At 46.2% G+C, this 18,380-nt stretch overlaps 1 protein-coding gene across 1 annotated transcript in view; it reads right to left on the bottom strand.

Moving 5' to 3' along the window:
- Positions 1-2,152: 2,152 nt before the first annotated feature.
- The window catches only part of MRRF (mitochondrial ribosome recycling factor), a 61,350-nt gene continuing 45,122 nt past the window's right edge, over positions 2,153-18,380 (bottom strand). The window contains exons 6-7 of the mRNA XM_002720494.6: positions 13,356-13,515; positions 2,153-3,021 (exon numbers count right to left, since the gene is read on the bottom strand). Of these exons, the coding sequence (XP_002720540.1) occupies positions 2,944-3,021; positions 13,356-13,515 (238 nt within the window). The 3' untranslated portion in view covers positions 2,153-2,943. The remainder of the gene's footprint in view (positions 3,022-13,355; positions 13,516-18,380) is intronic.

The raw sequence follows: 18,380 nt of genomic DNA, 5'->3' as shown, positions 1-18,380 counted from the left end.
CCGCCATGTGGCTTACCCCCAGGGAGGATCCTTAATGGCAACTTCTAGCCCTGTCCCCTGCCCCCAGCCTGGGCTGCTTGCAGTGTGTGATGGCCACTCAGGGCTGAGTGCGCTCTGAGGATGGGGAAGCGGAGCAGGAGATGGTGTCAGCGTCTTCCATTGACCTCTGACCTTGACTGCTCACTGGCTGCTCTAGCCCTGTTCCACCAGCACACACGGAGGGAGGACATAAGGCTCCCTTTTTACCTTGCTCCTACCTGGCTATTCAGCTATATCATCTTAAAAAAAAAAAAAAAAGATTCATTTATTCATTTGAAAGTCTGAGTTATAAAGAGAGGTCTTCCATCTGCTGTTTCACTCCCCAAGAGGCTGCAATGACCATAGCTGACCAGGCAGAAGCCAGGAGCCAGGAGCTTCATCCAGGCCTCCCACATGGATGGCAGGAGCCCAAGCACTTGGGCCATCTTCTGCTGCTCCTCCCAGACCATCAGCAGGGAACTGGATCGGAAGTGGAGCAGCAGGGACATGAACCAGCACCCATGTGGGATGCCAGCATTGCAGGAGGTGGCTTTACCTGCTAGGCCACACTGCCGGCCTCTAAAATATCCCTTATGAGAAGCCAGCAAACAATAAGTCATTGTTTCTCTGAGTTCTGTGAACAGTCCTAGAAAAAAAAACTTTTTTTTAAAGATTTATTTATTGTTTGAAAGAGTTACACAGAGAGAGGAAAGGCAGAGAGAGAGGGGGAGAGAGAGAGACAGAGAGAGAGAGAGAGAGAGAGAGGTCTTCCATCTGCTGGTTCACTCCCCAACTGGCTGCAACGGCCAGAGCTGTGCCAATCCAAAGCCAGGAGCCAGGAGCCAGGAGCTTCTTCTGGGTCTCCCACGTGGGTGCAGGGGCCCAAGGACTTGGGCCATCTTCTACTGCTTTCCCAGGCCGTAGCAGAGAGCTGGATCCAAAGAGGAGCAGCTGGTCTCGAACTGGCGCTCATATGGGATGCTGGCACTTCAGGCCAGGGCGTTAACCCGCTGAGCCACAGTGCTGGCCCCGTCCTAGAAAATTAACTGAACCTAAGGAGGGGGCCACAGAGAATCCTGGACTCAGGGACAGCACTGGAAGCAGAGGCGGCCTCGTGGGGCAGAGCTCTCAGAGTGGGACCTGATGCTGTCTCCACAGCCTCTGCGTGGAATTCAGTTACAATACAGGATGGCCAGCTGGTGTCCAGTGGAGAACAGCTTGGTGTGTGAGGGAAAACCCTCACCCAGCTGGTCCCAGGAGCATTCCATGTGGAGTGTAGGGTATAGCAGGCAACAACCACCAGTTTTTCTCCCTACGTTACCAGGCAGAGAACAGGCTTTGGCATCGGGCCTCGGTTTGGGTCTTTGCTCTGCCACTTGCGAGCCAGGTAACCCTGGGCAAGGAGAGTGATCTCCGTGGAGAAACGAGCTGACGGCGAGTCAGAGAGACCCTCTACTACTTTCTGGCCTGGTCACTTTGGGCAAGTTATCTAATGCCCTCGAGTCTCAGCTTTCCTGTTTGTAAATGGAGACAATGCACAGCCATGACGTTTACTGTGAAGCTTACAAACAATGCTGAGAACTGCATCCAGCTCATGATGGTCACATCAGGAACAAGCGAGGGAAAAGGCCCTAACTTAACCCAGAACCCACGGATGAGCCACAACCACTTGTCTGTCAACAACAGAAGGCTCCTGAGAGGAGAAGCCGGCTCTGGGGCAAGGTATCTCACCACCGAGAGAATCTGAAGACAAGGACAAGAGTAGAAAATGGGGCGGCGCCTTTGGCACCAGCATCCCATATGGGCGCCAGTTCTAGTCCCAGCTGCCCCTCTTCCAATCCAGCTCTCTGCTATGGCCTGGGAAAGCAGTAGAAGATGGCCCAACTCCTTGGGCCCCTGCACCCACATGGGAAACCAAGAAGAAGCTCCTGGCTTCAGATCAGCGCAGCTCTGGCCATTGCAGCCAGCTGGGGAGTGAACCAGCAGATAAAAGACCTTTCTTTCTGTCTCTCCCTCTCACTGTCTATAACTCTACATCTCAAATAACTCAATAAACTTAAAAAAAAAAAAAAAAAGAGTAGAAAATGCCAGAAAGGCAGTGTTAAGACTAGAAAGAAAGGCAAAGCAGCCAGCATTTGTTGAGTAGCTACTATGGGCAATTTATTCATAGCACAGACATGAATGCCTACTATGCTTCAGGTATTCATGCCAAGTTCTGAGGAGGTACCGACTCATTAGCAAGAGAATCATTAGGGCTCAGACCAAATAGTAGACTGTGCTACAATAGCCAAAGATGGGGGTCCAAGGTTGAGGGGAAAGGAAGGTGTCCCAGAGGGCGAGATATCCAGACGAACAGGACTGGTGGTGACAGGGCCAAGAGTGGCCCAGGTGGAGGGCGGGGCTGTGTGCAGGTGACCCAGGGACAAACGTCCTGTCTGAGCGCTTTACATACAGGTCCTTAGGGGTCATCCAGCAGACCAAGGCTACCCTTCCCTCTGTGGCTGAGGTTACCATGGGTGAGAGTGCCCCTGTGGCAAGGACGTCCGGTCACAGGTGAAGGCCCACGTCAGCCCTGGCAGAGTGCAGCAGGAACAGGGCCTGACGGGAACGGAGGCTCCTGGGATGCAGCAGGTGCTGTGGAGCCTGCCCGTGGTCCCAGTCCTGGGCCACATCACGGTCACGGCAAATGTCCTGAGGAGCCCTGGCCCAGCAGCAAACACTTCGGGGGGCGCCCCTGCCAGAGCCCCCGGAGCAGAGTAAGACGGGCAGGGGGTAGGAGAAGGAACAAGACAAGTCTGACTGTCCAGCTGGAAGCCCAGGCCTCGTGTGGAAGGGCAGCATGGGGAGAGCCTTCCACGTGCATGCGGCCACCCACAGGAGCCACCAGGGACTGGGCACGGGACCGGGGCTGGCCTTGACGGACTTTCATCCAAGGAGCTCTTTGGTCTTCACTGCCAGATGCCTGTCCAGCTCTGCAATCGTGTCGTCGGCCATTTGGCTGATCTGCAGGAACACCAAACAAGACAGCACAGTCACTGGGCTGGAAAAGGGGAGAGGGCCAAAGGTTCTAGAAATAGGAAACGGGAACTGGGAAACACCAACAGGCACAAAGGTCCCTTCTGAATGAGTGCCAGACAGGTACTGTACAAAGAACTTTACAGTCTCACCAGCTCCGAACAGCAACTCCGGGAAACAGACTATATTATCTCCATTTTATAGACGAGTAAATTGAGACAGCGAAATCACTTATTCAGGATAAACAACTAAAAAGTAACAGTGGAGGCCAGCACTATGGCGTAGCAGGTAAGGCCGCCACCTGCAGTGCTGGCATCCCATATGGACACAGTTTGAGTCCCGGCTGCTCCACTTCTGATCCAGCTCTCTGCTTTGGCCTGGGGAAGCAGTAGAAGACAGCCCAAGCCCTTGGACCCCTGCACCCATGTGGGAGACCTGGAAGAAGATCCTGGCTCCTGGCTTCAGAATGGTGCTGCTCCAGCCATTGCGGTCAATCATGGAGTGAACCAGCAGATGCCAAGATTTCTCTCTCTCCCCCTGCCTCTCCTTCTTTCTCTGTGTAACTCTTTCAAATACCCACAGTTGACTGATTCCACAGTCCAAATTCTTAATTATTTTTACACTATTAAGAGAAGTCAGCCTTATCTGTCCCTTAAGGAGCCTCTAGAATTTCCTTCACCTCAGAGGCTGCTGCTAAGAAGACTATTAAGATCCCAATAAAATAGAAAAAAAAAATGCCTTGAAGCAAGATGCAGTACATCTGGTTAACAAACATGGAAAATTCAACAGACACTGAAGAAATGCTAATTAAAACAAGATACAATTCAGCTATCACAGTTAGCAAAATTTGATGTTGTGGTTTTTAATTACAATATTCAATGCCAGCAAGCTATAGTGAAATGGATAAACTTATATATCTTCGACAGGAATTCAAGTTGAAGCAAATGTTCATACCATTTAACCCCCAAACCTCTCAATTGAGAAATTGCACCATGAGTAGGATCTGAAAATTTTGTTTTAAATTTTATACACAAAGATAATTGATGACTCTGGCTCTATTTTTAATGATGAAAAGTCAGGAAGTCTAAAGCCTTAGAGTTGGGGAAGTAGCTGAATGCATATCATTTAGAATGGCTAAGATTGCTGATTTCTTACAGAGAGGGTGGGAATATGAATAACAGCCTGGATATATTCCTGAAATGTCTGGATTTTTTATAACAAGTATGAATTACTTTTGTAATCAAAAAGACTTTTTTCAACAATGTTTCAAGCTCTTCACAATATTATGTAAACATGCTCACATTATATTTTTTTGACTTATAGAAAGCATTTTTTATTATTTTCTATTTAATAAATATAAATTTTCAAAATACAGTTAATGGATTACAATGGCTCCCCCCCATAATTTCCCTCCCACTCACACCCCTCCCATCTCCCGCTCCCTCTCCCATTCCATTCACATCAAGATTCACTTTCAATTATCTTTATATACAGAAGATCAATTCAGTATATATTAAGTAAAGATTTCATCAGTTTGCACCCACACAGAAACACAAAGTGTAAAATACTGTTTCAGTACTAGTTATAGCATTACTTCACATTGGACAACACACTAAGGACAGATCTCACATGAGAAGTAAGTACACACTGACTCCTGTTGTTAACTTAACAATTTGACACTCTTGTTTATGGCGTCAGTAGTCTCCCTAGGCTCTAGTCATGAGTTGCCAAGGCTACGGAAGCCTTTTGAGTTCACTGACTTCGATCTTATTCCGACAGGGTCATAGTCAAAGTGGAAGTTCTCTCCTCCCTTCAAAGAAAGGTACCTCCTTCTTTGATGGCCCCGTTCTTTCCACTGGGATCTCACTCACAGAGATCTTCCATTTAGGTCTTTTTTTTTTTTTTTTTCCAGGGTGTCTTGGCTTTCCATGCCTAAAATACTCTCATGGGCTCTTCAACCACATCCGAATGCCTTAAGGGCTGATTCTGAGGCCAGAGTGCTATTTAGGACATCTGCCATTCTATGAGTCTACTGTGTAGCCCGCTTCCCATGATGGATCGTTCTCTCCCTTTTTGATTCTATCAGCTAGTATTAGCAGACACTAGACTTGTTTGTGTGATCCCCTTGACTCTTAGACCTATCAGTGTGATCAATTGTGAACTGAAATTGATCACTTGGACTAGTGAGATGGCATTGGTACATGCCACCTTGATGGGATTGTACTGGGATCCCCTGGCATGATTCTAACTCCACCATTTGGGGCAAGTCCGATTGAGCATGTCCCAAATTGTACATCTCCTCCCTCTCTTATTCCCACTCTTATATTTAACAGGGATCACTTTTCAGTTAAAATTCAAACACCTAAGAATAATTGTGTGTTAATCACAGAGTTCAACCAATAGTACTAGAACAAAAACAAAGAGAAAACACTAAAATGGATAAAGTATTACATTGTACATCAACCGTCAGGACAAGAGCTGATCAAGTCACTGTTTCTCATAGTGTCCATTTCACTTCAACAGGTTTCCCCTTTGGTGCTCAGTTAGTTGTCACCGATCAGGGAGAACATATGATATTTGTCCCTTTGGGATTGGCTTAATTCACTCAGCATAATGTTTTCCAGATTCCTCCATCTTGTTGCAAATGACCAGATTTTGTTGTTTCTGACTGCTCTATTCTATAGAGTACATGTCCCATAATTTATATTTCAATAAAAGAAAAAGCAGGATATAAAATCCCAAGTATATGTACATAACAGAAATGGCCTCAAAAAAATTTAAAAATTGTATGTTTTTAAAAATTAAAAGAAACTCGCCAAATATTAACAGTGATTTAAAAGTAGGAAGATAGGTTAATGCATTATTCATGCCCACATCTGTCACATCCAGTCCAAGATCCAGCATAGAGCAAGTGCTCAGGAGATATTTACTAAGTGAGGAATTATGAAGTTTCTGTGCTGTTCTGTATTTTCTGCAGTAACCACGCACTTGCTCTAAGAATGAAAACACAACACAATACAGCTTTAGTAGGTGTTGCAGGCTCCCTGCCCTGTCTACACGGCCTGAGCAGGAGGCCCCAGACAGGAGGCTTTGGCAGGAGCCGAAGCTGCCCTGGATCCTGTGCTCCATGGCACAACACCTGTTTGACATCTTTATTTGCAGACCACAGGCTTTGGCCAGGGGCTGGGAACTAATGCCCCAGAGAGGGCAGCAACTAAAAGGGACTTGGAGCAACTGGTCCCAGGCAGGGAGGCGGCTGGACCCTCGGGATTGCAGCAGCTGTGTTCTGCAGGGGGAAGAGCAAAGCTTCAGGGGCCACAGTCACTCGGATGCTAGCCTGGTCCCTCCTTGCTGAGCCAGCCACAGCCCTTGAGATGCCTTTGCCCCTGCAGCTGCCACGCACAGGGTGTGGCGTAGTGCCCAGCAGGCTGGAGCAGGGACAGCCAGGAATGCAGCCTGCGACTGCCCCTGGGAAAATGGGAAAACAGTGCTGAGGCTGGGACTGGGTATGGCTTAAATTCTCAGTGGGTGGCAACCTGCACATCATTTCCCCCTGCGTCTCAGTGTCCTCATCTGTCAGATGAGGGTGCTGGTCCCATCCTCAGAGTAACTGCGAGGGTTAAACAAAAGCATGAGTATACACGCACATTTTAACCTGGTCATGCTGCACAAACATGGCCGTGTTACTATGAGTTTTAAGAACATTACCTGACTTCTTTTCAAATTAATCGCTGAGAATGCTTACTATCTGTCCTATCACAGACTAGGTTCAAAGTGCCTTGAGGGGTGGTCTGCCTGGCAAGTTCACCTCCTCCATCTTTATCAGATGTCCTGAAGTGTCGGTGGTTAAGGGTAGCGCCCTCTCCAGCAGCCCTGACTTCCTGAGCATGTACTACATGCCGGACACAGGGTCAAAGTTGCACGTGTGTCACTGTACACAATCCTCACGGCATTCAAGATAGCATTTCATCTCCCTTTAACGTGTTATTTCACCTGACAGTCGTACAACTGTCCTGTTACTGCATTCAAATCCAACCCTCACATGATTCTGTAAAGCAGGCAGGACACTAATTTTGTAGAGCAAACCAAGGCATAGAATGACAACAGACACGCCCAAGATCACAGGAAAGTCAGGGTCGTGGCTGAGCCGAGAACTCACGAGCTTGATGCACCTACTCCCTTGGGGCCATGTGCCCACTCCTGGGCCCAGTACCTGGCCTAGGTTTTCCTCTAGGGTCAAGGTGTAAATCCCAGTGCCATACTTAAAGTCCGAAGGCTGGGGAGAGAAGTGGGGCGGACAAATAGGGTGAGCCATTACTGAGGTGCAGGTGCCCCAGAAGCGCCTTGAAGTACGCTGTGTCGGCACTGCTGCCCCCACTCTACAGGTGAGGAGAAGTAAAGCCACTTGCTGACTGTAACAGCTAGGATTCGAATCCAGGCCTGTCTGACTGCAAAGCAAGAGCTCTTTCCACTGTAATATGCTGCCTCGTAAAGATTAACATCATCGCTGTCATCCTCCTTACAAGTTTGGAAAATGGCTCGGAACGCCCGCTGCCCAGCCGGTGCCCCGGCTGCAGGAGCCACCCCTCCGTCAGCCCCACCAGCACCCAGCCTCACTCGTTCCTCAGAGGACGGCAGCAGTGAAAGGATCTTGGCCAGCGTCTCTGGTGGTTTCTGCCAAGTGCTCTCATGGTCAGCAGGCCCGCTTACAGCAAACTGAAGGGAAGGTGGAACAGCAGGCCGGCAGATGTCGGAGTGGGAGTGGAAGGCCCCAGCCCTCTTCAGCAGGGCTGCCCGGGCTGGGCTTGGCAAGCTGGGGCAGGCTGAGGGAGCTTGGGGGTCAGAGAGAATGTGGGGGTGGACCTACAGCCCAATCATTTCATTCTTACACACCAAAGATGAAACATTTTTATAACAGGTTTTTAAAAATCTGACCTCAAAAGAATTAAAAAAAAAAAAAAGAAAATGTCACATGAAATAAAATCAGCATTATCCACGATACCATCATCTGAAAAGAACACCTTCATTGTTCTGATGTTTTAAGTTACCAACTGCATTATGTACACGTGACTTTTCTTTACAAAAAGTGAAAGCATAATACTGTTGCAGAACCTATCATTTAAAAAAACTGTACAAAAGTGACCATATCTGTAGAATACTTAAAACTATTTTCTCACAGTCAGAAATGTCCAGTTTCTAGTCTTCTACCATTATTCATAATACATCAACACACCTGTAGACAAGATTCTTCGTAACTTATTTTGGATAAATTACTAAGTCACTAAATCTGAAAGGGGTGGATTTTGGTAAGTACTGCCACACTGCCCTCTAGAAAGATGATATTGATTTATACAGAAAAACAATCTTCTCTGAAGAGTAGTATGGAGTAAAGGCAGTACTTCAAGATAAGCAACATTTTAAGCTCACATTAGAAATTCTAAGTTCAACTGTTAGGGACTAGAAAAGGCAAAATTATAAGAGAAGGCACACACTAACAACTCTCACGTGTGATTCAGGCAGTAATTTAAGATACCACGAACCGGAAAAATATCATTCTCTGTGCAACAATTCCACACTTGGGCCATTCTATCCTAAGGAAATCATCTCAACAAAGATTTATATATCAATATAATCACTGCAATCTCACTCATAATTTTTAAAAAATTAATGTCCAAAAAGAAGGTTCACAAAACTAGACTGTGGGTCTAACCACAACAGGACTACTGAACCAGCCATTAGAAAATGGCTGTTCAAGTGTTCTAAGACATTAGAAAATGCAAATGCCTCTAATGCCAAACAGAAAAAAGAAGCTGGATACAAAATGTATGCTATATAGTAATGTTCTCAATCATGTTAAAAACTATGCAGTTAAAAAAAGAGAAAGGGAAGACAAAACATTCTAAAATGCTAAGAGCAGTTACCTCTGAAGTGTGGGATTATGGAGGGCATTTATCTCCATTATTTAAAAACAGTCTCCCACCCTCTACATTTTCTACAACGAGCATACATTACTCTGATAATCAGGAACAAAAGTAAACACAATTTTAAAAACTATTTGATGAAGCAACAATCAGCTGCAGTGTATTTACATAAAACAAAAACAAAAAACACACATCAAAAGCTCCAATTTGGTGCCTTCTGACAGGGAAAAAGAGCAAAATGAAGTGTACACAAGGCTGTCTGCTGCATATTCTCCTAGCCAAATTTTTAGCCATATGACAATCAATGAAGTTACTAACAACAATGGAGAGAGCTAACATTTAAATGATTTTATATGTATATAGTATATTAATTATATATATATTAATTATATATATATAAAAAGATTTATTTATTTGAAAGGCAGAGTTACAGAGAGAAAAGCAGACAGAGTGAAAGAGAGATCTTCCATCATCTGGTTTACTCCCCAAATGGCTGAAACGTCTAGAGCTGAGCCAATCCAAAGCCAGGAGCTTCTTCCGGGTTTCCCGTGTGGGTGCAGGTCCCAAGGACTTGGGCCATCTTGAACTGGTCACCCATATGGTTGTTGTGGGTACAGCGGTTAAGCTGCCACCTGGGCACCCCATATGAGAGATGGTTTGAGTCCTGGCTGTTCCCCTTCTGATCCAGCTTCCTGCTAATGCACCTGGAAAAGCAGAAGGTCACCCAAGGAGTTCCAGGCTCCTGGATTCGGCCTAGCCCAGCCCCAGCTGTTGTGACCATTTTGGGAGTGAATGAGCAGATGGAAGGTGGATCTTTCTCTCTCCCTCCTTCTCTCTGTAACTCTCCCTTTCAAATAAATAAATAAATCTTTTTCAAAAAATATGTTTACATCAGAAAGATACCTACAACATACTGTGTTAAACAAACGGTATGATCTTTTTTCTTGTCATATTGCACATATGTTTAAGAGAGATAACTTGACAGACCACACAATGTTAACTGACAATGGTCAGTCTTGCAGAGGTAGGGGACGTCTAGCCCGAGGGCTGTATGAGGTCTGCAAATCATTTAGCTGGCCCTGCTAAGGCAAATGCAGATGAGACTCAAAATTCAATTAATCGACAGCAGGCTAATTTTTTTAAAAAATGTATTTGAAAGGCAGAGTTGCAGAGAGAGGAGGAGGAGGAGGAGGGAGGGAGGGAGAGAGAGAGAGAGAGAGAGAGAGAGAGAGAGAGAGAGAAAGAGAGATATCTTCCACGCACTGGTTCACTCCCTAAATGGCCACACAACCAAGGCTGGGCCATGCTGAAGCCAGGAGCCCAGAGCTGCTTCTGGGTCTCCCACGTGAGTGCAGAGCCAAGGACTTGGGCTATTCTCTGCTGCTTTCCCAGGCCATGAGCAGGGAGCTGGATCAGAAGTGGAACAGCCGGGTCTTGAACTGTCACCTATATGGGATGCCGGAGTCACAGGAAGAGGATTAACCTGCAATGTCACAGGGCCAGCCCCTAGCAAACTAATTTTTAAGTTGACAATTTTATATGGTCTGTGCATGACCTAAAACACCCAAAAGGCCCCGGCAGAAAAAAGGTTCCCTGACCCGTGAATGATGAGATTTGAGTAACTTTCTTTTTTTTTTTTTTTTTTGCAGTAAACATATATTAGTTTAGTATCAGAAAAACTAAGTTATTTTCACTTTAAAAAAAACAATAATCAACAGCAAGAAGCCCAGATGAAGATGATGGAGAAGATATGACCAAGAAAAAGAAGAAAGAAGAGGCAGAGGATGAGGAGGAAGAAAAGCCAGTGCTAACGAGCGGAGGCTTGCAGCAAGGTCTGCCAAGCAGCTTCCACCAGCGCCCTGCTGAGCTGATCATTCCTCCTCCTTCAGGAGTGCTGTGCTCTGGTCCCTGAGGCAGACGCCCCAGTGTGCTGAGTGATGGGGACCTGCCAGGCCCCAGGGCCCACTGGCTTAGCCACCAGAGAGCAAGGGCAAGGCCACGTCTCGACCACAGAGGTGGAATCCCCAGGAGAGGAACAAGCAGCGCGGCCAGGGGCCAGACTGTTCCCAGACCTGATCAGTGCTCAGAAAATACCACTTCACTCAAGAACCTCCTCTTTTAAGTGATGCAGGGCAACAGGGGACAGAAAGGTGGCAAGAGAGGAGCTCCGAGGGCTTCCTAGCACTCAGGGCGACCCTTCAAGGTAGAAATTACCAATCTCTTTTTACAAAAGAAACAGACGCCAAGGAGTCAAGTAACCTCCCCAGGAGAGGTCCCAGGATGTCAGGTGCAGAACAGTCGTTCTAAGTCCACACTGTTACCTTCCAGCATGTGTGTTGTTATCATCCAGCATGTGGTGTTTTTACAGAATTATCTGGAGAACTTTTTCAAAAATACACATGCTGGACCTACTCACTGAATCAGAAAATGCAGACACAGGGCCCAAGAACCCAACTTATCCCTGGGTGACTGCTGTGGCCAGTCGGCAACTGGCATTCTGACGGTTGGGGCAGCTGGACAATCAATGCTCCCCTTCAGAGGTTCCCATAGGGACGCTCCTGGCCTCAGCTGCTTCCTCTTCACTTCCTGTCTCGGCCACACTCCTGTTGCAACCTCCCAAAATAAGGCTTTTCTTGTGGAACAGAAAACTTCCAGGCTTGTCAACCCATTTATATTACACCAAACATGACTGATCCTATCTCCTAAATACCATAAGTTCATCTTCCCATCCCACTCCCCACGGTATTTCTCAGCTTCCTGCCGTCTGCACTTTCCGTTCTGGTCAGATTTCTGCATCAGCCTCCCTGGTCCCTCTGCCTCCAGCCTTGCATCCTAAGTCTGTTTTCTACCTGGCCATTCTGGTCATCTCTCATAAAGACAGATGCAATATCCTCGCTGTTTGGAAAAAACAATCTTTCAAGTATGAGAATTTTTTTTAAAGGACAGAACCCTCTCTTTACTTACTTGGGGAAGATGGGGAGAGGAGAATGCTTCCATCTGCTGGTTCACTCTCCAAATGCCTGCAATAGCAGGGGTTGGACCAAGCCAAAGCCAGGAGCTGGGAACTCAGTCCAGGTCTCCCGTGTGGCCAGCAGGGACCTTACTTCTTGAGCCATCACCTGCTGCTTCCCAGGTACACACCAGCATGAAGCTGGAATCAGGAGTGGAGCCAGAACTCGAACCCAAGCAATCTGATATGGGATCCAGGTGTCCCAACCAGTAGCTTAACCAACAGGCTGTGTGCCCTCCTTCAGGAAGCATTCAAAACCTTCCTGAGTCACACCCCAGATTCACTGACTCAGTCTTGGCACTGGGGCTCCACATAACCAAATCTAAGCTCCCCAAGTGATTACAGTATTGAGGTAGATCATTCAACAAGTACTCATTCCCTCCCTCAGCCCTGCACTCCTTGAATGTTTGAATGTCGCTGTACCAATAACACTGGGCTTGGCCTACATGACTTGTTTTGGGAAATGGGATGTGACAGAAGCAGGTCCTTAAAATGTACTGGAGAGGTTGGGTTTATGCTCTTGGCATCTGCTATTGCTATGAAAAATGACTATATAAACCTGGTGACTACAGAAGACTGAGAGATACATAAAGTAGACTTGAACTCAATCCCAGACCTGGAGCCAAGCCCACCGAGCACAGCCTAGAACAGTGACACCCCAGCTGCCCCACGAAACAAAAACAAGAAATAACACTTTGATATTATAAATCATTGAATTTTAGGGTAGATGGTTATGTCCTATTGTGACCATAGATGACTGATACAGATGCACAGCCAACACGGGAACCTCCAGACATTTTCTTCCATGATCTAGCCACTCCATCTTCTCTGTGCACTCCCTAGTCTCATTCCAGGTTCAAGCTCCAATCATCTGCTTGAACAACACTCTTTTGCACCACAGTACCTTTGCACATGCTGTTCTACCTTCCCCTGTATCTCTCACAGCTGTACCCAGTAGCTCCTTTAAGACTGTTCAAGTACCACTCCACAGCACACTGGGAACACGGAACACACCCTTCTCAGCAACCAGAAAATGAGAAAAACATTAGTGCACAGGCTCTGAAGAAGTCTCCATTTCTACCACTTATTAAAGCGCTGTGACTTCAGGCAAGCTACTTCACTTCTCCAAAACTCAGTTTACTCACTGCCTATCTCAGGTTGGGAGTGCTGAGGATGAGGTACTGCACCGTGTGCAGCACAGAGCCTGTGGCACAGTATCTCCCTCTGCGCTTGTGCCCACCCCCCAGACCCAGCACACAGGGCTAGGCCCCAGAACAGACTCGATCAGTGTGGGCCACACGAACGAAAGAATCAGAGGCATTCCACCTCAGATATGAGCAAACGATTCTTCGGGTCAGGTACATAAACACCGCGTCTGCTGGCAACAGTACCTGCTTCTCTATGAGCCTAACGGTGTCCTCTGAGGCCTTGTCCTTGGATTTCTTCACCTTATTCATTGCGTTGGTGCGAACCCTCCTTAAAGAGTCTTTGGCCTTGTTGGTGTTCTGTTTGGCCAGTTTCACCAGCATTTCTCTGTGCTCCCTGGTTACTCTGACAAAAGACAAAATAAATAAATAAATAACAAAATCATTCCATATATTAACTGCTAGCCAGGAATGTAACCTTATTCTGTCCACTAGCTCAACAGTTTGTAACCTGACTCTCTGTGGATTGACAATTTTCACATTCCTGACACGTGCTCAAGGTTAAGTACAATTCCTGGTGGGTTAGCTATGCACAGCCAGCAACAGTACCGCTAGAAGCCATAAGTCAAGGAGTCTAAGCAGACCTGGGATCAAACCCTGGCCACAATACCTACAAGATGCATAACTGACTGTCCCTCTTCAGAGTTCCCCATCTGTCTATGGCAATTATAGCAGCACCTGTCGTACAGAGGTGCTGTGAAGATTAGATGAGATGATGCGTGTAAACTGCTGAGCACTGACCCTGGCACATTTTAAGTGCTCAATGAAAGGAATTAATTATTAGCTGTAACTCTATCCCTTTGTCTCCCCCTAAGAAAGCAATGCAAATGAGTGATGGTGTTACAAAAACAGTGTCATCTCTAAATCACCCAAAACAAGTAGCAACTTGCATAATCTTAACAATTATGATAACAGATCACTTGTTAATCACCTCAAAACAGGTCAAGACATGAGTCCCCACATAACATATGAAAACCAATGTACTTGGTTAACTTCCCTAAGTACACGGGAGTGCCTAACACTTTATAAGTACTTAATAAATGCCAATTTTATTTATTATTATTATTATTATTAATAACATCATCATAACAATAGCATATTGAGAGCCTACAGTAAGTCACTGGGATAAGCATTTTCTACACTGATCCTTATAACAACCACAGGAGGCAACTACTATCATTCCTATTTTACCTTCACTCTCCACAGCCCAGCAAGGCAGCCAGCAGCTCTGCCCTTCCTTCCTTTCTCCCATACAAACTCAGTGCCAAGTTTCGGGCATGCAGGATAGTCTGACGGACATGACAGAACTTTTGTCCTGTTCTTAAGGAGCTTAGCTAGGGCGAGAATTAAGTAAAGAGACATTTTCAGTTAGCAGAAGCAGCTAACTGATCAGGAACTGCTTGAATTTAGAGAAGGGGCAGAAAAGGAAGACTTTCTTGAAGAAATATGTAACTGCGGCAATCACTAGGTCTGATCGCTAGTGTTCTGGCTGTCACCGTTCCAGACACACAGTAGGAGTGCATTTCCTCATTCCTCTGTGTGTATCAGCACATTTGCTTCCCTTGACCTCATAGAAGTTGAGATAGAATTTCCAGCAGCTCAGGTCCCAGAATGACTTGTAGCATGACCAAGAAATAAACAGCAATGAGCCATGGAGACCTTGAGATTGCTTGTTACCACAGCATAACTCATTCTAGCCTGACTAGTAACACCACCCTCATATCTGAGTAACAAATCCAAGTTGCCAAAACTGTCATGGCAAGGGGGGATTTGCAGAAAGAGGGAAGAGCATGTATAAAGGCCTGAAGCTACAAAGAGACTTTCACGTGAGGAATTGGCTGCAATACAGGTAACAAAGAAGGGAATGAGAGGCTGGCGTATGGCGCAGCAGGTTAAGCTGCTGCCTGCAATGCCAGCATCCCATGTAAGGGTCGGTTTGAGTCCTGCCTTCTTCACTCTCTATATAGCTCCCTGGTAATGGCCTAGGAAGCAGTGGAAGACAGCCCAAGTGTCTGGGCCCCTCCCACCCACGTGGAAGATCTGGACAGAGTTCCAGGTTCCTGGCTTAGGCCAGGCCCGGCCCAGCCCAGGCTGTTGGGGCCATTTGGGAAGTGAACCAGCGGATGGAAAATCTGGCTCACTCTGCCTCTTCCTCTTTCTCAGTAACTCTGCTTTCCAAATCAATCAATCAAAAAAAAAAAAAAAAAAAAAAAAGACGACAACAAAGGCAATGACAAGAATGGGATGAGTGGCCACATGTTGGAGAGCCTTGGATCATGAACCCCATGTTACAGATGAAGAAAGTGAGGCCCTAAGAAGTCTGGTATTTTACATGAGGCCAAACCCAGGATGGCCTATCTAAAAAACCAAAGGTCTCCAAATGACAAAGTTTCTCTGCCCCCTGGGTCCTGAAAGGGACATCACTGCCATATGCTTCCTGACCCTCCAGTGCTGAGTAAGGACGAGCTCAAGCTCCAGGAACACGTCTGGAGAAACAGTGAGGGGCAATCATTCAAGATTTAGCACCATTTGCCTTGTATATTCTCTAATGAAAAAAAATGTAAAGAATTTGAGAAAGGATAGGCTCTGAAGACAACGTAGACAGCTGTGTTATAAACAAATCCTTCTGGATTTGTCTATTTAAAGGTACTCTCAAAATAGAAACAATCCTGGGGCCGGTGCTGTAGCTTAGCGGATAAAGCTGCTGCCTGCAGTGCTCGCATCCCACATGGACACCGGTTCGAGTCCCAGCTGCTCCACTTCCGATCCAGCTCTCTGCTACGGCCTGGGAAAGCAGTAGAAAATGGCCCAAGTCCTTGGGCCCCTGCACCCATGTGGGAGACCCGAAAGAAGCTCCTGGCTTCTGGCTTTAGATTGGCGCAGCTCCAGCCTTTATGGCCAATCGGGGTATGAAACCGTGGATGGGAGATCTCTCTCCCTCCCTCCTTCCCTCCCCCCTCCCTCTCTCTCTCTCTTTGCCTCTCCTTCTGTATGTAAAATAAATAAATAAATTTTAAAAAACGACCCTGAGCCCTACCAATATGAAGCTCCTCCACGCCAGGTGAGTAAGCGTGTCACCCTGCTGATCCTCAGAACACCTCTTCGATGGAGATTCCAACACTGGCATTTCCCAGTGAGGAAACTGAGGCTCACAAAGGTTTAGTGACTTCTATGTGGGCACCAGTGACACAACTAGGATTCAAACTCAGATCTTCCTGGCCTGTGTTGTTTCTACCACTGTGTGTTGCCTACTCCTTGTAATCTAGTTCAAATAAACCATGCCCTGTTGCCTTACTTCTGCTTCCAGGCAGAAAGTCTTTCAAAGTCAGTAATATGAATCTTGGGACTGAAAAGGACAAAACCACCATGTCAGGAGTTTAGGGATTTGGATCAGATCTTGTTACTTTTATGGTTTTTAATTCACTGAACAAAAATCATGCTGACATGTTTAGGTCTCTTTTTTGTGCTGCCAAAGCATATGTCAGTATAAGGAAGGAACAGGGAAATTAAAACTTGATCCACTGATTCAAAAAACTTAATCCTGCTGAAATACTAGGAGGGGCAGAAAATAAATGAATCTAAGTCTGCAAGAAACTTCTTAAACTTCTCTAAAAAGACCTCATTGAAGTATTTCAATCTTGTATTTCACATATAATTTGAAATAGGTATCCTGCTGTTTAGAAAATCCTTAATAAAAGAAAACATTTTACCTAACCAACTTTTCTTTTCACTACTTTGTTATGTTTATGTTTTAAATGGAAGAAAAAGGCTGTATGTTTTAAAAAAATATAAACTGGGATTCAAAAAATCTTAAGAATAAAATTTTATATAAAGAAAATAATCAAAACATACATGTAATAATCTGGCCTTAATAAAATGTACTACTTTGTATTTGTGCTGTAAATGTGACATTACTAAACTATTAGTAACAGTTTCCACACACAATAGTGTTCAATTATAATGGACACTGCCAAACACATTTCCATTTTGGGTTGCAAATACAGAGGTAATAGTAAGAAGGAAGTGGATATGGGAGCGCAGTGAGGACGAAGGGGGAGATGGGGTGCTGGGCTGAGAGGAGGAAGGGCCCATGCTGGTTGGGGTGCTGAGCTGAGAGGCATGTAAACTACAAGACCAGAAGCAGTTCGGTGATGGCTGGGCACCAGCTTTGACACCAGGTAGTCGGGTTTCATCCCCAAAGCGGTTGGGTAAGCTACTGAATCCCACTGAGCCCTAGTTTCCCTGTCTCTAAAGTGAAGATAAACGATGCCTCACAGGATGACCAGGAGAAGCAGACACAACAGACACAAAATGCCAAAAGAGAGCAGCATATAGCAGCCTTCAATCAATGATCACGTTTATGCTTGTTTTAATCAAACACACTTAATTACTTTCTCATGAAACAACAGGGCACATCTGCTTTAGAAAAGAAACACATTACAGAAATGTTTTAATTCCATTCCAAACCAGGGAATAATACATCTGATCCTCTTCTCCACCTCATATTCATGGGGTTCTGAGAGTATGCATTCAAGGTTCCTCAACTCGGCTGCTGGTTCCGAGCCCCCACTCCAACCTGGGGTTTGAGTCATCAGCAAGTCCTGGCCAAACCCTGTGCTCCATGCCAGATCCTGAGTCGGGCACAGACCCAGAGGAGCCCCAGAGAGCAGGCAGGCCTGGACCAGGTTTTCCAGGGGCTCAGTCTAGTGGTGGAGGCAAACCAGTCTGGCAGTGCACAAACGATGCTAAGAGCTTGGGGGTGGGGCACCTCTGGAGGAGAAGCATACCCAAGGGCCAACTACTCTGTCTTGAAACCTGGGAAATGTCTTAGAGACACACAGCAACTTGTCAGCCAAGGAGAGAGGAAAGGCATGTCAGGGAGAAGCACGTGGAAGAACCTGAGGCTAGAAAGTGTGCAGGGTCAAATTTGTTGTGCAGGCCTAGAGTGTTCAAATTTTTCTCTCTCTTTTTTTTTTTTTTTTTGATTGATTGTTTTATTTGAGAGGCCGAGTTACAGAGAGGCAGAGGCAGAAAGAGAGAGAGGTCTTCTTCCATCTGCTGGCTCACTCTCCAAATGTCTACAATGGCTAGAGCTGGGCCAATCTGAAGTCAGGAGCCTGGAGCTTCCTCCAGGTCTCCCAAGGGTGCAGGGGCCCAGGGACTTGGGCCATCTTCCACTGCTTACCTAGGCACATCAGCAGGGAACTGGAG

This window comes from Oryctolagus cuniculus, chromosome 1 (assembly GCF_051225735.1).
Source record: "Oryctolagus cuniculus isolate XC-2025 breed Fujian yellow rabbit chromosome 1, ASM5122573v1, whole genome shotgun sequence".
Classification (NCBI taxonomy): Eukaryota; Metazoa; Chordata; class Mammalia; order Lagomorpha; family Leporidae; genus Oryctolagus; species Oryctolagus cuniculus.
Note: the sequence above shows the minus strand (reverse complement) of the source record. Positions and strands in the feature narration are given on the sequence as shown.